The sequence below is a fragment of the Lissotriton helveticus genome, chromosome 3_1 (assembly GCF_964261635.1).
Source record: "Lissotriton helveticus chromosome 3_1, aLisHel1.1, whole genome shotgun sequence".
In the NCBI taxonomy this organism is placed as follows: domain Eukaryota; kingdom Metazoa; phylum Chordata; class Amphibia; order Caudata; family Salamandridae; genus Lissotriton; species Lissotriton helveticus.
In genome coordinates, this window is record NC_136061.1 from 173,856,143 (window position 1) to 173,874,419 (window position 18,277).

General features: G+C 45.0%; 1 protein-coding gene across 8 annotated transcripts in view; it reads right to left on the bottom strand.

Moving 5' to 3' along the window:
• MTMR4 (myotubularin related protein 4) overlaps positions 1-18,277 on the bottom strand; it is an 856,656-nt gene that overhangs the window by 180,590 nt on the left and 657,789 nt on the right. For all 8 annotated transcript variants that reach the window (XM_078679492.1, XM_078679491.1, XM_078679497.1 and 5 more), the window contains one exon: positions 135-289. In XM_078679492.1, coding sequence (XP_078535618.1) covers positions 135-289 — 155 coding nt within the window. The remainder of the gene's footprint in view (positions 1-134; positions 290-18,277) is intronic.

The window sequence follows — 18,277 nt, forward strand, 5'->3', positions numbered from 1 at the left end:
GGATGTCAGGGCCCAGCTCTAACAGTGCCCTCAATAAGCATGCATGTAAGACAATAGAATTACTCAAATGGAACTTAATGCCCACAGTGTTCAGGGTACTGCAGTTTTTGTGTAGAGCCGTCTGTTTCTCTTACCTGTCTAGAGATCGAGCACCGAAGTCCTGACTTTGGGAAACAGGAGGTAGGAAAAGTTCCATACTGTCTTTTGAAAGGGAACAAGGAGAGGATGTTGGCATGTACACAGCTGTCCATAGCTGCAAAGCTCGTACGTGACACACAGGGTGTAGAACCTATTGGGCCAAAAATGATAATCAAACAATGCCTAAAACATTCGCCCTGCAAATGCCAGATTTGAGACTCAAAAGTAGGGTGTAACATGTTACATATATTTTTGGCAATGATCCTAGTTAAGCAAGAATTTAGATTGAGTATCGAAATATTCACATTTTCTACAAAATGTTGCACTTAAAATTGTGATGATTGAATGTTTAACCCTCTAATAGAAGCTACTAGAAAATCGCACTCAGTAGAAAAAGGAGATCAGTAGTATAGCAGAATGTTGTGCACATGCATATTCATCATGGTTTCCCCAAAAACACAAATCACCTACGTTTCCCCCCCCCCCTAACATGAGGCCAGTCTAATGAAAAGGGTTCTGGATAACAACTCACAATATTTTGAGAGGGCTACAAGTAGGTGGCCATTGTAAACATTTTCACCATACCAAAACCATTAGTTTGCAGAATTATTGTCATATGTGCATCTTTATTAAGGGCAGTGCTATAAATATAAGGTGACAGAGGAAAGTACTAAAACCATTAGAATATTCTCAATGGGTCACACGCCTTGAAAGACCAATTACAATGGATATGATGCCATTTGAACCACAGAACATAGTGACCAGAAGCACACACAAATATCTAAACTCTAGCATGCTGTAGCCATTTCATTTACATTTGCCTTCATAGATATGAAGGTTTTCACGGTTTACTAAACTAAAAATGTTTTTCTTGCAATTCTTCCGCTGAGGTTTTTTTGCAGCTTTTTTCACTGAGGGAATTTCTGTGGTGGTGAGATTTGGGAGAATGGAGAAAACACTAAAAATGTATGCCATTAAAGTGGGCATAGTGGCCAAGGCGCCATCACAGCAGCTCATTGCCAATGCACCATCACAGTAGCTCTCACACCTCAACATAACCTAGTTCATCAGTTCATCTTATTTTTCAGACAATGTTTTAAGAGAACAGCTGGATGTTGTGTGTAAAGTAGCTGCACATTAGATCACAAGAAGTAAGTTGTATATCTCAATTAATTAGTGGTTTCCCTTATTTGGTATTATGAGAATAAATTTTCAATGACTTTATCTTCCACAACTGTGTCAGATTTAGGGTCAGTATCATACTAGGCTTAGTGAATGTGTCAGCGGTAAACAAAAACGGCTTTTCTGTAATGTAGATTAGAATACCTCCTCTGAATGGCAGTGGTTGCAACTCACACTTTACTGCGCTGACCAACTAGATTCAAGTAGATGGCGCAATTACATAGTGAAATACGTTCTTCTCAACTACACATGTTGTCTAGCTTGACATCCAGTAACGTAATGCACTGCAACACATGTGCGGGTGAATGCTATTAATTTAGTACTCACCAAACAGGAGTAAAGACCACTCCATGGTATTAAGAGAGTAAAGCAGATTATATCAGTCAGGATGACAAGAGAAAGAGATAAAGTTATGGAAGTATTCTGAGTAATAGCTTATAGTGGAAACAAATTCATGGTTCAAGCATGCATAGCCATTCGAATTTGCTAATAAATCTTTAAGGAGGAGTGGCAATCAGGTAGACTGCTGCCTGTAAAGGAAAGTTCATGTCACACTAGTTTAAAAGGCTTATGATAAGATGGGATAGAACATTATTGAGGACCCGTGTCATGGAATTTATTTTACCAGGGTTAGCAGTGGCGGCTTGGGAGCAGTTGTAATAGGCCGTCACATGGCTTTTGATAATCTTGATATAAGTGGAAAAAGATTTTTCCCAAGTAGGCACAGATGGATGCAAATGTGTACTGGAATTTCGGATTCTATTTGGTGCCTTGTAAAGGAATAACACTGCACATGGTGAACATTTTCTCCGGAATGCATTTGGGACTAGCACCGATGGTTGGAGATGACTTTTTTGTAGAGATTAGCTATTGAGAACAACCAAAAGGACAGAGGAGTTTGTGCATTTGGATACAAATGGACTATTCCCATTTTGTAGCACTAGAACACTTTCAATTGGGAGTTAACCTTATTTTTCCCACCAAAGGAAAAACAAGGACTATTCTGGTCCTTCTGTTTTAATTCAAAATCTTATAAGCAGCGCAAAGAAAGTAAGTGGTTTCTTAGGTCATATCGAAGGATCATACAAAACAATCCAATGACTCATGTACTAAAATTCTTTATTGATGGTTTCTGTATCACATATGTGTAATATATGGTGTTAAGCCTGGAACCTTTAGCCATGTAGCAGTGTGAATGAGGTCCCTGGACATCAGTATTTGTTATTCTGCCTCCTAGCAAAGATTGGCATACGCTAATATTACTCTTGAGCATAAGTAGGGAAGTGTGGCAATCAAAATCTGAGACAACAGTTAAACAAGAATGCACTGGAATTAACTTGACCATTAGATTTTAATATGTTCTTCTAGTAGCTTGAGATAAATGTCCACAGTACCAAGATAATTTGAGTCCCAGTGCATATCCGGAATAGCCAAGTCTGGTTTCTTGTGACGAGGAATGTGGATTGGCTAGCCCAACTGACCCACAAACACAATAACAGCTTTGTGTACCAGGAACAAGAACGAGTGTGATGTCAGAGGTGGGCAAATATGATAATATTTCACTAGCAGCAGATAGTTTTAGATGATATGCAGTGAGCAGACTATGCGCAAACCAAGATGAATAAGTTACTTACCTTCTGTCATGCCTTTTCTGGTAGACTAATCGCAGATTCCTTACCTTAGGACATGCCCCAGGAGTCAGACTGGATAAGAAAATAAAAATAAGTTACTTACCTGTAGCTACAGTTCTCCAGTATTGGATCTTTCATAGATTCACATGCTTGAATCAGTCCCAGTCGTCTAATAGAAGTCCCACTGTACCATAGTAAAGCAGTATGCATTAGTATCAAAGGCCATAATGAAGTTGAAGTTGGGGGAATTTATAGAGCGCACGTATACCAAAAAGGTTTCATGGCGCTAATTCAGTCCGGCAGCAGAACAGGGCAGCAATTAGACCTCAAAAGCTCTAGTGAATAGCCAGGTCTTCAGACCTTTGCGGAACTCCAAGTAAGATAGGGAAGATCGAAGATTATCAGGAAGAGAGTTCCAAAATTGATGGGCCTGAAAGGAAAAACTCAACCCCCCATGTTTCTTCCTAACATAACGTGGAACAACCAAAAGGTTCTTGGAGGAAGACCGTAGGTTTCTAGAGGGAGTGTAGGTTGTAAGCCTAGATGCTACAAAGGAGGGAGATAAGCCCGCTAATGATTTAAAAATAAGACACTCTAGTTTAAATAGGCATCTATGGGCAACCGGTAGCCAATGCAGTTGCCTCAGAAGCGGAAGAGCATGATGGTATCTAGACCGACTATAAATTAGTCTAGCTGCCTGATTTTGAATAAGCTGTATTCGGCGTAGTTCATAAGCAGGGATACCGATATAAAGAGAATTAGCATGATCAACCCGAGAGATGAAATGGGGAAGGAGGATAAATTTGAGAGCATCAGTGGTAAAAAAACAGGAAACCTTACGGATAGTGCGAAGACATAAAAAGCAGGAAGAGACAATCATACTAATCTGGGTATGCATCGAAAGGTCGTCACTGATTTTGTTGTCCAACCTTTTGACAGACTTAGCGGGAGAGGGGGCAGGGCCAAGAGAAGAAGGCCAGAAATTAGAAGACCAGGGATTGGATGAGCCTCCGATCAAGACTAGTTCCGTCTTGTCGGGATTTAACTTTAGATGGTTTGTGCTCATCCAGCACTGGATAAAAATCATAGTGTTCTGGAAATGGGAAATAGAATCAGGAGAAGAAGAAAAAGTGAATATGAGTTGAAGGTCGTCAGCGTAGTTAAACACTGTGACCTCCCGGTGACGTAAAGCAAAAATTAGAGGAAAAACAAAGATTAAAAAGAAGAGGGGAAAGAGCAGAGCCTTGGGGGACACTGCAGGTTACTGTTCGAGAAGTAGAAGAAAAGGAGAGCTGAACCGCCTGTTGACGGTTCTCCAGAAAAGAGGAGACCCAACTCAAGGCCACATCCGAGATGCCAGCACGTTGGACACGATCGACCAAAAGATGATGGTCGACCGTGTCAAAGGCAGCCGATAGATCGAGAAGTACAAGGGCCTGAGTGGATCCATGGTCAGCACTAACTCTCAGTTCATCCAAAACTGAGAGGATAACTGATTCCATAGAATGAGTAGGACAGAAACCAGCCTGATAGGGATCAAAGTAATCAGAGGCCTCAATGAAGGAGCTAAGGCAATGAGTGACATATCTCTCCAAAACTTTGCCTAAAAAGGGAAGCAGGGAGATAGGTCGAAAATTAGACGGGATAGTCGGATCAGCCCCCACCTTTTTCAGAACAGGAACAATCTTAGCTGGTTTAAAAAGTTTAGGGACAACGCCCAAAGCCAGTGATTTGTTGAGGAGGGCAAGAGGTGAGTCGGTACAGACCGAGAAGATCTAACGAAGGATGTGAGGGACAGCTATCAGTGGGAGAGACAGATTTCGTGGAACTCACCAGACTGAAAAAATTCTCTGTCAAGATAGGTGGAAAATGTGTGATAGAATGTGTACTGGGGGGGGGGGGTAGAGGAGGATCAAAGGAGGGAGAGGGAGAAGATATATGGAGTTTGATAGTAGAAATTTTGGTGAAGAAATAGTTGTGAAGAGAGTCACAAAGGTCTTGAGAAAGGAGAGGTTTGGCAGTGACTCGATCAAGTTTAGAGAGACTATTGAGAATGGAAAAGATTTCCTTGGGCTTATTGGGAGAAGATAAAATCATTGCAGAGAAGTATTGAGTTTTTGCTGTGAGGATGTCATTTTTATATTCCCTAAGAATTGTGGAGTAAATAATTTTGTCAGAGGGATCGTAGCGCCGATGCCACTTTCGTTCTGCCTGTCTGAGCTGGAGTTTCTTTGCTTGTAGAGAGGAGGAAAACCATCTTTGCGTATCGTGTGAGCGTTTAAGTCAAATCGATCTCCAGGGGACCAATTCATCACAGGATTAGGTAAGACAGGAATTAATGGCCAAGGCCTGGTCATGAAGGGAAGAGTCTGAATAATCAACATTAGTTAGACCAGAGGAGGGAAGCGAGGAGCAAAGGGAATGAATGATTACTCCAATTTCTCACTTTGATGTTGGTAGGTAAGGGAGTTCTAGTCGTGGGATTTAGTGACAGAGAGAATGAGACCAAATAATGATCAGACCACAAGCAGGGAAGAACCAAGTGTAAAGAAATATCCAAATTAGCCAACCAAATGTGGTCCAATGTATGGCCAAAGTTATGGGTAGGTAGATAAACCAATTGTGTCAGATTCAAATGAGTGAGCAAATCAGAAAACTCCTTGGAGTAAGAGTCCTCCAAGGGGTCGCCAGGCCAGTAGTTGAAGTCACCTAAGATCACTATACGAGAGTTGTTTGCTATCAGATTGGCGAGAATCTCACTCTCTAAGGAAGGAAAGGCAGGCATGGGCTGGGGAGGGCAATAAAACAAAACACAAACCAGCGGAGGAGAGACAGACCGTGGTTTTCATGACCAAATAGTCAACCGCAGGAATCGTCGGGGAGGGCATTAGAGAAAATGACCACCTCGAGTGGATGATGGCAGCCACACCGCCCCCACTTTTACCAGACGCACAATCTGAACGCAGAAGATAGTAGTTTTCAGGAAGGGCCGCTAAAAGATCTGCTGAAGATACAGGGCTATTTTTGCTAATGAGCGAGTGTTAAGCAGGCATGCCGAAAATACCGATTGGGGTGGGGAACCAGTATGACATGTGGGCTTTGTAGTCCACAAATGTGACGCCTCAGGCAAAGCTCCGCCCCCCTGGATCAGGTGGAGAGAGGTCAGGTGACTCGTTTACTCACAGGCCCTCCGCTCGAACGGGAAAACCCGGCGTCGGATCAGGCTGTGACGAAGAGGCACCGGCAGTGAGGAAGAAGCTATGCCCAGCGAAAACAAGTGAGCCAAGCGTTTAAGAACACCATGGCTGCTGAGCAGATGGACACGAGAGCTCAGACTAATGCCCTCAGAGTAAACGCAAATGAACAGGGGCAGCTGAGTATATGTATAGGGCCCCGGACTTATGCACCACATGAAGAGAGTAAGTTAAAATAAAAGTTGAACACAACAATTACCACACCGCTAGGCAAGAAATCTAAGTAGCGCCGAGTCTTAAGTGCGGTATTAACGCTAGTAGGTCACACAATAATCACCCATGGTCTGTTGCAATGTAAAGTTAGATTAATAGACTATCTATGTCCTTTTTGAAAAAGGACCAAATTTAAAATATGACCAATACAATACAATGCAGGACTCACTTCTAATCACTTGTCAGCTGACAACTCGCAGCGGCACGACAGGACGATCGATAGCCTGCTGTCGCCCTTGAATGGATTGCCGATTTCGCAGCAGATGACAAGTGATTAGAAGTGAATCCTGCATCCACTCCTAATCCAGCCTGACTGCGCAATGACACAACAGGAAGTCAGCTTGCCGCCGTCCTCAAACTATTCCATGATTTTGCTGCAGATTACACATGACTAGAAGTGAGTCCTGCATCCACTTCTTCCCAGCCTGACGTTTTCGCTCGGGGTAGCTAGCTTAATCCCAAGCTTCCCGCATCCCTCTCAATTAGACAAACGCAATGAGGCCCTGATTATACAGAACAGAGCCCCCCTGTTCTACCACTCCGGATTCACTCCGGTTTAACTAGGCTGCAATCCCTCCCCTCCCCTTTTGTCCTGATGAAGACCCGCAATGACCATCCAATAGAGCATGTACTAGGTTGAAACGTCGACGCTACCATCTGGTCCAGTTCAAGGCTGTGCGCGAGAAATTAAAACTTGATTCAGCAGCAGAGTCGCTGGCTTCAGTCTGGCCTCTTCTTTCCCTGTACATATCCTAATCACTTTGTACATATTATGCACTTTATGGTATCACTGAGCACAATAAGTCACTTGATCACGGTTCACCTGGAATCTTTACTGTTGTTGGCAGCGCTTTGTTTAATTAGCTATATAAGGGTAACAGATAAATGATGCAATTGATATAAAACAATTGTTTACCCTTTAAACTATCTTTTTGTGTGTTCCTTATGATTTAATTGGTTTTGATCTTACATGTGAGGATTTATATAAGAAATAAGATAATTGATTTTCGTGTACAAGAAATGAGCTACGCATACCCGACAGAACCATTGTTCTTCTTTAATATACACACAGGTTCTGAGGGACACAGGGTCACCCCATTGCTTTCTTGAAACATTCCTGAAGGGTACGTATTTGATGTCTTGCATAGGAAACCATTAAGATGCAAGACGCCATCATTCCTACTAACTGCATGAATACCCAAGCTGGTAATGAGTGGTGGGGCTGGAACTGAGAAAGTAGAGCCTGAATGTTGCAGATTCTGGCTGGAGTGGGCTAGGCTAAAGCTTTTCTTGTATCAAGAGTGGCTCTCAAGTACGTCTGCGTGTTGCAGATGAGACTTGGACAGATTTACTGTGAATCTGAGATCGTGGAGCAGCTGTACTGTTTTGTGAGTGTGTTGTAGACATTTTGCATGTAAACTGGCTTTGATAAGCCAGTTGTCTAATATCGGAAGACGTGAATATGGTGTCTTCACAGATGAGCTGTGACTACTGCCACGCATTTGGTAGCAGTGGAGACTCCGAATGGAAGCGCTTTGAACTGGTAATGTTGTCCTGCTACCATAAACCTGAGATATTTTAGATGAGCGGGATGTATTGGTATATGGAAGTGCGCGGCCTTTAAGTCTAAAGTAGACAATGAGGTCTAGTATAGACATGAGCCGTCCTTTTTGGGTATGAGAAAGTATATGGAGTATATGCAGGCCCCTTGATACTGTAATGGGACTGGCTTTATAACTCCTTTCTGCAATAGAGAGAGAACTACTTGTTTAAGAGGGTTCACTTGCTCTTGTGACAATTTGTGTGATCTTGGAGGAATGTTTGGGGGATTGGCGGTAAGCTCCAGGCAATAACCAGATTGGATAATTTGCAGAACCAATTTGTCTGAAGTTATTGTGATCCAGACTAGTAGAAATTGAAAAAGACGTCCCCCGACAGATGTGGAATGATCGGGGTGGAAGAGGCAAGTCACTGTTTGTTGGCCGTAGGGGAAGTACATGTTGAGTTACCTTTAGCTCTGCCCTTGTAGTTATTGCCTCGAAATCCTCCTCTAAAGTAGCCTCTAGAAGAGGGTGACTGATTGTTACCCCTGTAGGAGGCAGAGGTATTGTCCAAGAATATGTTCTTTGAGCCCTCCCCCTGTAAAAGGAGCAGCAAAAGGAGCCCCGGTTGGAAGGTAACTGCACAGCCCCCATGGATTTTGCAACCTTTGTATCCTTCTTCATTTTTCTAAAGAATTATCTACTACAGGTCCGAAGAGGTGTTCCTTATCGAAGGGTAGATTTAAAATGGAAGCTTGGACTTTGGGTTTAAACCCCAAAATTCTGAGCCAGGCGTGTCTTCTTAAAAGAACGCTAGTATTAACTGTGCGAGCTGTAACATCAGCCACATCTAAAACACACCTAATGGATGTATTAGAAATTAGATTTCCTTCCTGAATCAAATCATTCACTTTATTTTTATGTTCGTCTGGCAGGAATTGGAGCAATTTCCCAGCTCATCGTAATGAACCTTAACGTGCTAAAAGAGCCTGGGTGTTGGCAATATGCCAGTGATTGGCTGCCTGTATGTGAGGCATCTGTAAGTTTGGATTCTTTATCAGGAGGGAGGGCATCTTCTGTGGTTTGAGAATTTGCTCTTCTGCAAGCATTAGAGACCACTAGGGAGGTTAAGGGAATTTGACCCTTGATGTAGATTGGGTCCGTAGGTGCCGGCTTATATTTCTGGTCTACTCTGGGTGTGACAATCTTTGCACGCACAGGGTCCTTAAAAATGTTGTCTGTATGTTTGAGCATACTCTTGAGCAAGGCCAGTGTGTGTGTTTCTCTCTCAGAAGAACTTCAGGTCTCAAAGAGAAAATCCTCCTCAAAGGCCTCTTTGTGAAGTTGGACCCTACATTGTAGTCTGGTGGCGAGGGTTTTGAAGGGTATAGATCAAGATCAATATCTGTATTAGGATCTGTATTGTAGGTAGTCCATGGATCAGGACTAATGTCCCTTGGTACCTCCCCATCCCCATCTTCGTTATCTTGGTGGTCAGGTGACTGTGGTTCTGGTGAATCTATAGGAGTAATTAACAAATGTGGGGAAGGAGGTTTAAGAGGAGGAGGAGAAGGATTAGTACTAACAATTTTCTTATTAAGTGAAATGTGGTAAGCTTCCTCTATCTCCGGCTACCGTTTAGCCGGCATTTTTACGTGAATATGTCCAGTTTTTGGATTCATTACTATTTCTTTCTGTTTCGGGTCTGTACTGGAAGGTAGGATGTCGAAACGAGGCTCCTTGGATGGGAGAGGAGCTGTTTTGTCTTTGGGTGCCAGAATTGTCGGTGCTAAAGGTTTCGTCTCAGAGGCTTTCGGATCCGAAGATTTAGGTTTTGGTATGTATGTATGTATGTATGTATGTATGTATGTATGTGTCTTGTAAAGCGCACTGCTGCCCTGAGGCGTCGTGGCGCTGTAGACCGCTGGGGAACCCGTCCTGGCTATCCCTGTGAGATGGTCCCTACTGGGTATCTCCAAGGTGAAACCAAGCATCCCCGGCGAATGTGGGGGGCCGTTGTAGAGATGAGGCAAGCTAATGCCCAGAGTTGCAGAGTGTGATCCCTGGTTAGAGTAGGCACCGAGGCGAGAATTATCGAGTCCGCTGACCCTGGTCCACGACCCTGCCGCGTCGGGAATTGAACCCTGGTCCCGGGTCGTTCTCTGCTTCTGGGTCTGCCGCCTCTAACCAGTGAGCCACACCACTCCACTGTGTTGAAGGGATGGTCACGATGACTTGGATTTCTGTTCTAAAGGTTTCGGTTCGGTGCCCGAATGAGGCTGACTCGATCCTGAGGCGGAAGGCTTCGATTCTTGTTTCGGTGCCGAGCCGGAAGGCGGGTGTTCGAAACCTGATCCCTGTGCCGATCTTGGCCTGAAGGCACAGGAGGGCCCAGAGCCTTTTTCTTCTGCATATTTTGGGGCAGTGTAGTATCATTACTCACTGTACCCTGACCCAGCGGAACATCTTCCATGCCGGAGTCATCTTCGGACACGAAAATGTGTTCCTCCTCTTCCTCTGGTGCGTCGAAGACTTCATGGTCAGAATCTTCTCCGAAGATATCTGGTGCAGAGCCGCTTTTTGGTGCATCTTGTGATGTTGAGCCCGATGATCACAGAGTGTCTTCTTGGATAGAAAAAATCGGTACGCATGGCAGTAATGCTCGTTGTCTTCAGGGGATAAACACAAGTTGCAAACTTTGTGCAAGTCAGTGCGCGGAGACTTAGTGTGATACCAGGGTCAGCATTTGAATGGAGTCCATTACATCTACTGCGAGCTGACCCAATGGGGTTAGGCCCATCGGCCATCCACAAATTTTCCGATCGATGACTTTGAGCCGATACGATACGCGATCGAGGAGAATATCGTCGAGGGTAGTGGATTGCGCACCAAAGGGGAACCCGAGAAACGGTGTCGAACCGGAGCGCAGCAATTCACGTAAGAACCCGATGGCGGAAAAATCTAACAATGGAGTCGATGCCCATGCGCATTATCATCAAAAGCAGGAGTCACCTACCTCGTGACTTGAAAGACTTCTTCGAAGAAAAACAAAATGCAAACATCCAGACCCAACACTAGATAGCTAACTTATGCAAAGCATGTAATCTACAACGCACATGCCTCTTATTTTCTTCTCCAGAATTGGATCTTTCATAGATTCACATGCTTGAATCAGAATACAGTGCAGTGTGTAAACTTTAGGACAAGCGGACTCATTACTCTTGCCGATGGTGGGATTAAGATTATGAGCAGAAACCGAATAACAATAATAATAATTAAAAAACTAATTTTGTAATGCATTAAAATAGATACATAATGTGTAAATAGAGACAATATATAAAGTAGTAGAGTATTCAAAATGACAGAGGCTCATCTCATTGAAATAGATGCTGTAAGCACTGCCTGTAAACAAAAGTGATAAGTGAAAGTGTGGACTTTTCCACATTGAGGAAGGCAGATCTTCGCCAAAGAAACGCCTGCGAACAAGGTGGTTGATGTGGAGACTGTTCTTGTAGAGTGGGCCTTCATCTTGGAGGAGAGCGGTTTGCCCGCTTCGAAGTAGCAAAATTAAAAAGTTGGAGAGATCCATCTTGCAATGGTTGCTTTAATAAGAGGCATGCTCTGTTGAGCTTCACCATAAGCAACGGAGAGCTGTGATGTTTTACGCAACTGTTTGGGTCAATGCATGTAGAACTTCAGACATCTTTTTATGTCCAGAGTGCGCAGAGACTGCTCTGCTGGGGTAGTCGGATAGGGAAAATGGTTTGTTAAATGACTTGTTTATTAAGGTTAAACTGTGAGGGCATTTTAGGAATAAATTTGGGGTTAGTCCGAAGAATAACTGTTATTAGTGTACCGTAGAAAAGGCTCTTGAGTTGTGAACGCCTGAATCTCTCACACACTTCTTGCGGATGTTAGCACAAGAAGAATGGCTAACTTTCATGAAAGGAATTTAAGATCGGACTTCTGAATCTGTTCACAAGGTGATTTGATGAGGTGGGAAAGAACAATGTTAAGATACCACTCCATTGGAGGTAGTACCAGAGGGAAAACTCAGAAAACTCCTTTCATAAATTGCTTATTTATTCTCGTGGAGCGTAACAAAAGAGCTTGATAGGAACGCCTATATCTAAATATTGCAGCAAGATGTACTTTAACAGATGCATGCACTAGACCTGAATAAACCAAAGAGGGAAGATAAGGTAATATTAGCTACGGTGGTGCTTCCAGCAGGTGTAAATTGTTCTGTTAAACCATAAGCAGAATCTTTTTCACATCAGTTTGTATGATCTACTGGTTGATTCTACCCTTGCTAGAATATCCCTGCATACCTGGGGAATGTTCACATTCTGGAATTCATGGAATTCAGGAGCCATGCATACAATTGGAGAGAACATGGATCCATGTGCAGAATCTGGCCCTGGTTCATAGTCAGTAATGTTGGTTTGATGCACACAGGAAACTGCTTGGTCTCTGAAAGTAGGTGGAGCTCTGTGAACCAGTACTGTCTGAGCCACCAGGAAGTGATGAGGATCATGTGGCATCTCTCAACCTTCATCTTGCTGAGAACCCTCAGGATCATCGGGATGGGGGAAATGTGTATGCATTTATCCTAAACCATCTTATCAAAAAGGCATTCCCCATGATCCTGAGGTGGATGCCGACTGGCGTAAAAGCGGTATCTGCAGTAGTTGCTCGTAGTGAAAAGCTCTAGCAGTGGTTTGCCCCAAAGATGGAGAAAATAAAATACAACTCGTCTTGGTTCAATTCTCATTCGTGGCAACTTTCTAGAGATCTGCGGAGTGTGTCCACTAGAGTATTTTTCGTTCCTGCAACATGCTCTACCTTGAAGGTGATGTTGTGAACCGTTAGCCAGTGCCATAGGTCCTGAGCAACCTTGTTCCTCCTTGCTTGTTTACTAGTGCATGCTGTTTGTGTTGTCTGTTTGTACCATAACTGATGAGCCCTGTATGCGAGGTAAGAAAGCTTGGAGAGTGAGGAAAATGGCCTTGAGCGCTAGGCGATTTCTATGCATGGGTCATTATGAGGCAGACCATTTTCCGTGTATTTGGAGATCCTGAAGATGTCTGACCCAACCTTCCAGGGAGGCATCCACTGTTATGAGGAAGTCTGGTATTAATGGGAGAAATGTGAGGCCCTTCGAAAGGTGTGAAATTTGGGTCCCCCAGGTCAGAGCTAGGACCATTGCTGGAGTTATTTTGATAAGCTTGTAGAAAGATCCATCCGTCTGTATCCATCAGAGTTATAACTCCTCTTGCAAAGGTCCCATCTCAGGCGTGCTAAGGGCACGAGATTTATTGTAGATTACATCATCCCTAGCAATGATTTGTACAGATGCACTGAAGCAGACTTTTTCCCCGAAAATTCTTACGCCTAATTGTACCAGTCTCAGTTACCTCTATTGAAGGAAGGGCTTTGTCCTGCGTGTTATCTAGGATAGAGCCTAGAAACCATATTTGTTGAAGGGAGACTAGAGATGACTTCTAAACGTTCAGTGTAAGGCCTAATTCCTAAAAGAGTGTGATACAGTTTTGAGCGGCTTTGGAGGCTTGAGTAGATGTTTGTGCTTTTAGAAGCTAGTCGTAGAGGTAGGGGGATACTTGATGACCACGTTTTCTGAGGATGGCTGAAGCTGCTGCCAGGCATTTGGTGAAAAATTGTGGGGCGCATATGAGGCCGAATGGAAGGACCTTAATGCTTGGGGTGAATGGTAATGTGAAAATATGCATCCTGTAAATCAAGAGTTGACATGCAATCCCCATGGTTTAAAAGATTCAGTATGTCTGATAAAGTGAGCCTACGGAATGTTTGCTTCTGTAGGAATTTGTTGAACTTTCTTGGATATAGGATGGGTCTCCACTATCCAGTTTTCCTCTGGTTGTAGGGTACTTGCTCAATTGCACCATTGGCAAGAATAACGTGCGCCTCCATCCGTAAAAGAGGACGAGGGCGGTGGGGGGGTCTGAGTGCGCATCCCTAGGAGAGTTTGATATGAATTTGAGGGTATGACCATAGGTCACCAGATCTAATACTTACTTGTCTGTTGTAATTTTCTTCCATTGGTGAAGATGGTTTGAGATGTACGCACCAATGCGGTGAGGTAAGAAGGGAATGGTAGTTGGCACCTGGTTGAGGTCACTGTTTGTGTGCAAGGTCTCTGAACTGGGTGGGCTGCGTAGGCCCGGTGTTTGCCTTGTGTAGGCTGTCATAGGTGGTGGGCAGTACTGTTATTGAGATGGAGGTCTAAACAGACAAATAGGGTTGATATTGGTGGTAACATTGGTTAAGTTCCTCTGTAGGAAGAAAAACTTCTGCGGAGCTTCTCAAAAGGTCATTTTATGGAACTGTAATGTGCCCAACTATTTTGCCATATCCGTGTCAGTTTTGATGGCAAGCAATGCCTCATCAATGTGTTTTCCGAATAATAAGTCACCATCATATGACATATTGAGTATTTTTGATTGGATTTCTGGCCTAAATGATGTTGATTTTAGCAAGCCTCATCTCCGCAATATAGCAGCACACACCAGCTGTCCGAAACCAGCAGAAGCAATATCTACTGCACAATAGATTATCTCGAAAGATATGAGTTCCCCCTCTTGCAATATATTGCGAGTCTCCGATACCACTGAGTCCGCTTTGGGATGCTCTATGAGGCAAACAGTAGAGTCCTCAGGAGCCTTGAATTTCTTATCGATACTTGGCACCACAGCTGCCAAGGATGCCGGAGTTCATCAGTTTGATGCCCTCTTCCCAAATGTGATCAATTACTGGGATATCTCGAACAGACTTACAAACTTGCTCTTTGAAGTTATACATGAAGCAATCGGATTGCTTAACAGATCTAGGCAAGTTAACCTGTGCTGCAGCCCTTTCCATAAAATTGTGGAAAACCTCAATATCTTCAGGTGGGGAATCTGAATAATGTGGTGCTGGTGGCAACGGAGCAGAGATTACATAGTCATCTCACTCATCATTAGGTGGATAGGTGTCATGAATCTCACCCTCTTCCTTGTCATCATCAGAAGTTGATGTGTCATCTCTCGGAGGTGCAGCGATATTAGAGGCAGGTGTCAATCTTGGTGTTACAGACGCTGGTATAGGCATTAGTGTAGATGGTACAGGTGAACCTTACCAAAGAGTCCCACAGTGATCGGTCGTACCGACCCAGCAGGGCGGAAGCACTAGCCACTTTCATGACTGACGCAGAAGTATTGCATATTCTTTTCCCCATGGAGTCCATATTTTTACTATCCTTTTCTGGAAGAACAGAGAAGGCTGAAGCAGCGGTGTGAGAAAGTGCCATCTTTCTTGCCTTGGTATGCCCCCACTTTTTTCTGAACTGCTGATGTGCTTTGCCCGAGTGTGCCCTGGGTTCCTGCCAACCAGGTACCCAAGGCCTGTGTTCCTTCCCTAAAACTGTGCTGAAACTGAAAACCCAATTGGCATCTCTGGCCACCTGTCAGCCCCTAGTAAATGGTAGCCTAGGTACCCAGGGCATGGTGACCAGAGAAGACACCTGAGGGCTGCAGCACTTATTGTGCCACCCTCAGGGGCCCTGTACCCTGGCACCCACACACTGCCTTTGCAGGCTGAGTGGCTAAATACAGAACTAAACCAAGAGTCGACATTGCACACATCTCTGTGTGCCATGCCCACAGAACCCACTGCCCTAGCATACTTCAGTCACCCCTCTAGGTGGGTGCGCTATGCCAGCGGTGTGGGCACAGGTGCATGAGCCCTGTGCCCCTACAGTGCCCAGGGCCAATCCTGAGCACTGTAAGTGCAGTGATGCCATTAAGAGTATATGGTGCTGGGAGGTTGTCATTACGAACTCCACAGCACCATAATGGCTACACTGAAGACTGACAAGTTTGGTACCAAACTTCTCAGCACATTAAACCCACACTGATGCCAGTGTGGGATTTAATGTACAATGCACCAGAGAGCAACTTAGAGATACCCTCTGAAAACCTAACCTACAATCCACGTCTGGGCTGAGTGGCTGCAGAGGCTGCCACACAGCAGACATGTTGCTGGACCCCTGAGGGAAGAGCCCTCGCTCTCCTGGGCCTGCAACAATGCATATCCTGGGCGAGGTGCTAGGTCTCCTACCACAGGATGGGCAGGGGGAAGCTTCAAAGGCATGCCGCCTCTGTGAGCTTCTCCAGACCATTTGCTGTACCCAGCAACTGGACCCCACCAGTTCTAACCCCCACTCTCGCGGGAAGACTGGCGGGAAAAACTACGTCAGGAAGGGGTGCGTGCCAGCCTGTGCCAACCACACTCCTCAGGTGGGGGAGACTAGGTGAAGCACGACCCCGGGCTCCGGCCATCTTGTAGATGGGGAGCCCTGCCCAATCCCAGCTAGGCTCCTGCCCCCCTCCCACATAGGAGGAGCAGGCAAGGGGGTGTACTCGCCCCTGTCCTTGCCCTACCTGTAACGCCCCTAAATTCAGTATTTAGGGGCTCCCTGAACCTTCCTTCCTCAGATCCCGATACGAAAAGAAGAAAGAAGATCAAGAAGAAGAAGACCCGCCGAGCAGCTGCTAACAACAGGACGACAACTGACTTGGCCTCAGCCCTACCAGCCTGTCGATCCTGGAACCTGCTCCTGCCAAATCCCGACGACTCCTGCGGACAGCAACCTTGGGACACCCAGAGGACCTGCCTGCCTTGACCCTCTTAAAGACTGGGACTCCCATCTCAGCAGAGGCTCTGCTGCAACAACCCACCTGGTGCCAACCAGGAAGCTCCGGACCAGCCCACTCTGCACCCGCCAAGCCCGGGCCGGGCCCAACCGAACCAAGACCACGAGGACGTCCCTCCGGCGACTGGGACCCAAAGTCCAGTGCCCAAAGACCCTCCTCGACGAACCAGCCGACACCTGCAGACTCAGAACCAGGGGCCACCCCAACCGCAACCAGCAGAGGGTAAGCTTTTCTGACACCCAAAGACACCCCTGCACCCGGCGCCCTACAGCCCCTTGTTCCTCCCTTTGGGGTACCTACCTGTGCTCCAAGATCCCAACTTACCTCTCGCTGATCGCCCCTGAAGAGTCTCCGTCCCTGAGCCTGCAGACTTTGTTCCTTTTTGACCTCTCCCATTGGATAACATTGAGCGCCCGACAGCTCAAGAAAACCCTGCACCCAGCCGCCTGAGTGCCGCTGGCTGTGCCACCTTTGTCCTATCTTACTTCCCCCCCCCCCTTGCCCTGAACAAGTGACCAGGAGCCCAGCTCCCACAGCCGCGTGGCCTACTATCCAGCAGCCACCAACAGAAGGCCTCCTTTCCCCCTTTTGATATCATTGGGCCTACCTACCTCTGCACCCGGCCGGCCCTGCGCTGCTGGGGCGGAACCGACTGTACTTACCTGACCCTGGTGGACCCCTGTGTCTATACCCGGAACCTTAACCTCACCAGCCAAGTACTCACCTGGAAACCGGTAAGTCACTTACCTGCCATTGGATAACATGGACTCGAAAATTTTGGGTGAAGTTTTGAAAAGTGCAAATATTCACATAAAATCAGCCGAATTCCGAAATACTCACCTGCAAGTAAGCAAGAAGCCAGTACTGTACCTTGCAGCCCAGTACTGAACCACAAAAGTAATCCTTCCCGGGTTTACTAGTAATCTGTATTTTCTCCATAGGCACCCATTGTCTGCTTTTCTATGAAATTTCTTCTAAGTGTCCACTTTTGAAAACTTGAAATATTCTTTAAAAATCACACGAAACACTGAAACGCAATTACCTACCTGTTTTAAGTTCAGACCCCAGTGCTGGCCCTAGAAGCCCAGTACTGGATTACAAATGTAACGCGATCATACTTTACCTGCAACCTGAATTTTCTCCCATTTAATAACCTTGCCAGATTGTCATTGAAAAGTTTATGTGTGGACTTTTAAAACAGCTTTATATTCATGAAAATTCACCACAGTAACAAAGTTTTTGCTAATCTGATTTCAGCTTAGACCTCAGGACTGAATCTAGGATCTAGTCCTGGAACTACTAAAGTAATCTGTACTGTAATCAACTGTAGTTTTAAGGTAACTATCCATTAAGCTCAATACTAAAGTGTGTCTAGACTTCTGTACCTATTGTGTTCACCAACGTTATTGCTTCCTTGCAAAGTATTTACACGAGATTTCTCATATCTAGCAAAGTATATTTTTATGCCTGTTGGTTCTAAAAATAAAACAACCTTATCTTTGGATATAAAAACCATTGGCCTGGAGTTCAGTCTTTGAGGGTGAAATCCTTTGCTGACTGAGTGTGTACAACAAATGCTTTGCACT